Here is a 5,823-nt window from a genome sequence, read left to right as displayed (position 1 = left end):
GCTGCAGGGGGTGGCAGTTCCTGAGATGGGATGGTTAGAAAATTATTATGAGTTAGCCGAGCTCTTTGTTTCATGCCGAAAATATATTGGTTTTTGTTAATCACCTGTCCCAAATTACTTTTTGTTCATGATATTTCAGAAAAAGCCAAGACTCGTATAACTTTTAATATATTAGCTTAAAGAATTTGAAATGTGTGCAAGTAGCAGTCAGTAAAATAGCAAATTATCTTCAAATAACTGTTTTCAATGCAGATTTGCGATGAGCTACTTCCAATGAAACAAATGTTTCATCTCTGGTCAGAGACACTTCAGTAATTTTTATTTGGTAGTGGACAAGGTGGTTACATTTTGTAGAACTCTACAAAAAAGAAATAGATGAAAAATTCTAGCACAGCCCTAAACCACCATATAATTATTGATGATCACAACCCAAATTTCAATGACACTAAAGATTTAGTATTTGAATGCAATCACGAGAAAAAATCCATAAAAAAAAAGATATCAACTTTGTTATTGAAAAACTGCGTAAAATTATTTATCACTTCAAAACTCTTAAAAATGTTTGCCCATGACAAAATTAAAAAAACTGTACTATTCTCTTGTTGAGAGTCATTTGAGATACGATATTACGGTTTGGAGAAACGCATCTAGGATATATTTGAATCCTTTGGAAAAAATACAAAAAAGATTCATTCGGCTAATTCTCAATAAACCCCTCAGATTTTCTTCCGATAGCCTATGTAAAGAGTCAATCTTTTTGATATTAGACAGCTATATTTCCTGTGTGTAAACGTCAAATTTCATTTCTGTTACTCAGAACCAGCAAAGCCAGAACACGAATATAATACACGAAATCGAAATGTATTCACCTACCCATACGTTCTAAAGAACTCAATTTCTCAACGAGCCTTTATTATGTTTCGTTAAAATTTTATAATTCGGTACCTGAAACAATAAAAAAAATCAATAATGAACATTTGTTCAAAAAAAGCTGGGGGTATATATACTCGAACGAGGGAGATATTTTGTACAAACGCTGAACTAAGACTTCAAATACTTACCAGGACTTGACGACACAACTTCAACTATTGAGATTAACGCATCTTTCGCAGATGAAATTCTTCTTACTCATTGCATTATTTTATCGTATTACTATATTGAAATGTTGTCATAATGTTTATATACCTACCTGTTATTTTATTATATAACTTCATTGAAAATTCATTATAATTCTTACAGATCTACTTAAAATAATTTCATGTATGTTTTATTGCTATAACGAAACAAGTACTTGGGTACTTATCGTTTTTTACTATCTTATTCATTTAATGATTATTTTAAAATGTATTTATATTTTGTATTTTGTACAGTTATCTGTTAAGTGAACAAAGTTATTTTTGTAATTATTATTGCATTCTTTATGATGCTTGACTTATTTATTAATATACACACGCATTTTTAAATTGTTACAATTTTCACATTTCATGAATTTTTATATTTTTATTATGTCATTTTTTCTAAATGTTACATGCATATATGTTTTTTGTACATAATACCATTCATACATATATGTCAATTTTTATACAAACAAGTGCTTTGCACTTATCCTAAAATCGCTTTGTTCATTCATCCTATGTTATAACTTATTTGTATCTGTATTTGTATTTATCTTTTGTGAATTTTTTTTTCACCGTAGTGTGCGCTGGTCAGGCCTTATCTCCCGAATCCTCGATACATTCAGGAGGACGCGCCAGCATTATCAACCAATAACCACTCCCCACACTGTGGGATAAGTGATCATTGGGTCCGAGAATCATGTGCCCTGAACAATCACAGTGAGTCAAAAATGACAGCCTTCTGCATCTGTGCGGCTAAGATTTCTGCCTTAGTGCGGCAAGCCAGTATGATTTCAAGATTCGAAAGTAGAAAGGGCATCATTCCACCAAGGACTCCAATAATCAGAACAACCATCTTGACAGAGTGATCTGGATAGAGTCTGCGGAGTTCGAAGAGAAAATCTCGATATTTTATTCGTTTCTCCTCCTCTTTTCTGACGATATTTATCTCGCCATGAGCTAAAAACTCCACGACAAATATCGTTTTGCTCTGGTGGTCGAGAAGGACTACATCAGGCTTATTAGCTTGTATGAGCATGAGGGTGGGGAACGAATATTTCTAATAAATTCGACACTTCTCGTTCCCAACAACGGATTCAGTAGGGGCAACACCGGTGTCTCGTCAATACCGTAAGAATGCCGTAGATGGTAGTATATCACTCTTAGGGTCTAGTTATGTCGATGTATATAGGCCGAGATCGCATATGCTGGACATGCTGATAGCAAGTGCATAGGGTCTCGAACGACTCGCGGCAGGCCCTGCACCTTGTGTCAAGTGTTTATTATTATTAACAAGACACCAAACGCGATGAATCATAGAACAGATATACACAACATAAGCCAAATCTACCACACCGTTATTAACTCAAGAATGTTTCAAAAAGTCCTACCGTGCTTCAAAATTAAACTACCCCAATTACCCTTATCCATAGCAAACAAAGCACAGTCACAAAACCAAGTTTCCATCGGATGTCCTGCAGAACCGAGAAACACTTAGACTTTTAATGAATAGTATCAAGCAAATTATAATGAGATCAAAATATTAATATTAATTATTGTCGTTGCCAAGGTATATGTTGTTCACTACTATATTGAAATTACTGAAGATGCACCTGGAAGAGGCGAAACGAGTTAATGAAGCTTTTCATTTCAACATGAACTCATGAACAATTGATCAAAAATATATAGTTGAACATCATAACTCAACTCAGGGTTACTGTTTAGAGAAAATGAATTCAAAATGGAATACTAAAAATACACATGACAATGAACAACGGGATCAAACAATAAATAATGGGATATGAAATCTAGTTTCCAGGACAGTGTAATTTTGAAAAATAACAATTTCGTACTTTTTACTTACGCTTCTGAGCGTTGTGTTTTTTTAAAATTGTGTGTATACACACACACATATATATATATATATATATATATATATATATATATATATATATATATATATATATATATATATATGTACATACATATATATATATATATATATATATATATATATATATATATATATATATATATATAATATTTTAATATTAATACGAAATACCTACTTCAAATGAAGTTTTCTCAGTTATTCGTGAAGACAGTTTTTTTCTCGATATAAGGGAAACTCGATTATGGAAGATATTACATGAGCTGTATTTCACTTTTGGAAAACAAGATAGGAAGAGCATGTTAATAGAGAAATCAGAGATTGTAGAATGGAGAAGAAACTATTTAAGAGAAATAAAGAAAGCCAGAGCACTAGGTAAATCTATTTTTTATTTGGATGAAATATAGGTCAATGAGGGTCATATCGTCTCGAAGGTTTAAGATCAGAACATCAAAAGTGGAAGACAAGCCATTATGGAAGGTTGGTCCATTGGTTTGAAAATTCCAGTTAAAAAAGGACGTCGTCTTATCATCACTCACATAGGCAGCAGTGAAGGATTCGTGAGAGATGGATTGATAGTGTTTGAATCGATGAAAAATGGGGATTATCAACAAGAAATGGATGCCACAGTTTTCGAAGAATGGTTTAAAATCATACTTGTAAAACTTCTGCAAGGATCCGTAATAGTAATGGATAATGTAAGTTACCACAGTGGACGAGTCGAGAAGCTGCCGACGTCATGTTGGAAGAAAGCAGATATTACTGAGTGGTTACAAATGAAAGCTATTCCTTTTGAATCGACCATGTTAAAAGCGGAGCTCCTCAACTTGGCTATACGTCATAAGTCAAAATTCGTCAGGTATGTCACCGATGAGATGGCGAAGACTAAAGGAATGTCGGTTCTTCGGTTGCCGCCGTATCACTGTGAATTGAATCCAATAGAGTTGGTTTAGGCAGAAGTTAAAGGATTCATCGTAAGGAATAATAAAACCTTCAAGCTGTGTGAAGTAAAGAAATACCTATATAGTGCTCTGGAAACAGTCGACTAAAAAGCTTGGGTAGAATGTATCCATCCACAAAACAATCAGAATCGAAGCAGAGATGTGGGATCGGGATGATCGCATAGACTCATTATCAGAAAAAATTATTCCAGTTGTCATCAATCCTAATGAAACTAATTCTTCACTTGATGAATCCTGTAGAATCCCTGTGGACTTTTTTCAGTATCGCAATGTCTTATTCGAAGTTATTCCCATTAAATTTATAAAATTGTTTCTGAATCAACTATGAAATCCAATAAGGAATATGAATCTTCATTTCCAAACCAACAAAAATATATAAAGTGTATCTCTCAGTGAGGCCACACTTTTCTACTTCCTGAAAATGTCAAATTTGAAGCCGAAACGTCGAACAAAATTTTGAACGCGGATCAACTCGAAATCAGATGTTCAAATTTCTAACCGCGGAAATCTATTCTATTTGTATACTCATCTGGTGATGTTTCGAATACTTTATCCATCTTCATTATCATACCGACGATCAATTTGATATTATGAGTGTCAATGATAATAATAATATCAAATTTAGTCACATCAAAAGACGAATCATAACTACAAATTATAATGTTTTGATTTAAATAGGTTTTGATTTAAATAGGAAGGTGGTTTCATGCCTATGAAAGTGTAGAAATAAGTAAACATAATAATATTATTATGAAGAAGTAAGAAATAAACAATCAAAAAGGAATAACTGCGAATATATAGAATTTTTTGTCCATTTCTGAAGACGGAGGTAGATTTTGGCCTCCGAAACGTAAAGGAAGGATTGTGGAAGGAAAAAAATACCCAAGAAAGGTCGATAAAAAAATGATTTTTCCTCCACAAAAAATGACTTTCGTTGAACAATGAATACTAGCTGATGCAACACTAAAACAGAAAAAAATTAGGCATATGCTCTGCTAACCTTGCGATGTACGGTCGGATCAGTAGTATCACTATACTCGTAAGACTGGAAGAAATAATAAGACAACATGCCGCTTTCCATTCAGATCCGGTCAGTAGTCGGATCCGGTCGGATCAGTAGTATCACTATACTCGTAAGACTGGAAGAAATAATAAGACAACATGCCGCTTTCCATTCAGATCCGCCTATTTTCTTACAAAATTGTATTTAACCAACAATGTTTGTATGTACAGGTTAGTTAACAAGATTCCCTCGTTCCATTGCTATCAGAGGAAACAATTTTTCGAACTGCTCAATTTTTTTTCCAGTCATATCTATAAATACTATCTTTCAAAATTATTTTCTCGCATACTTTGTGATACAGCAGAGCGTAGCCAACCAAAGTTATAGTTATTTTAATAGAACGTTCGGTATATGAATACATCATTCGATTTCATATTTTTTTTAGCTCTTTAAAGAATTTTTGTTTTCGAATTTCCATTGCAGCATTGCCAAGTTATTCTAGAAAAACCTATTTTGCAGACAATAATTTTTTGATTCACCACCCGCACGTCTACAGCAATTAAGTGGATTTTTTAGGAATAGTTAGTCAGCATCACTATGATAATTTTGGGAATATCAACTCCCGGAAACAATATATAGGGTGCTTGGTAAAACAGATCAAGTTTCATTCATATTCAAACAAACATAATTCAACTTTTTCAAATGGAATACCCTGTATTTTTTCATTTGTTTGAAATGTTTCAACATTTTACTACATTTTTTTATCAGAAGTATACTATACGAAAAACTGATATTGTTGGTGGTCCCATGGTGGAGAGCAGCGGCGGTTCGTCCTTTTGCTCCCCCCTGTAT

At 33.3% G+C, this 5,823-nt stretch overlaps 1 protein-coding gene across 1 annotated transcript; it reads left to right on the top strand.

Annotated features, from left to right (window-relative positions):
- The first annotated feature begins 3,479 nt into the window (after nucleotides 1-3,479).
- On the top strand, nucleotides 3,480-3,959 carry LOC141481221 (uncharacterized). The gene has a single exon (XM_074172423.1). The coding sequence runs from the start codon at nucleotides 3,480-3,482 to the stop codon at nucleotides 3,957-3,959; it is 480 nt and encodes a 159-aa protein (XP_074028524.1).
- Nucleotides 3,960-5,823: the final 1,864 nt, after the last annotated feature.

This window comes from Leptinotarsa decemlineata, unplaced genomic scaffold (genome assembly GCF_025532065.1).
Source record: "Leptinotarsa decemlineata unplaced genomic scaffold, Ldec_3_MD MMD2_tig00000090_RagTag_RagTag, whole genome shotgun sequence".
NCBI classification, from domain to species: Eukaryota; Metazoa; Arthropoda; class Insecta; order Coleoptera; family Chrysomelidae; genus Leptinotarsa; species Leptinotarsa decemlineata.
This window is presented reverse-complemented; position numbering and strand designations above follow the sequence as displayed.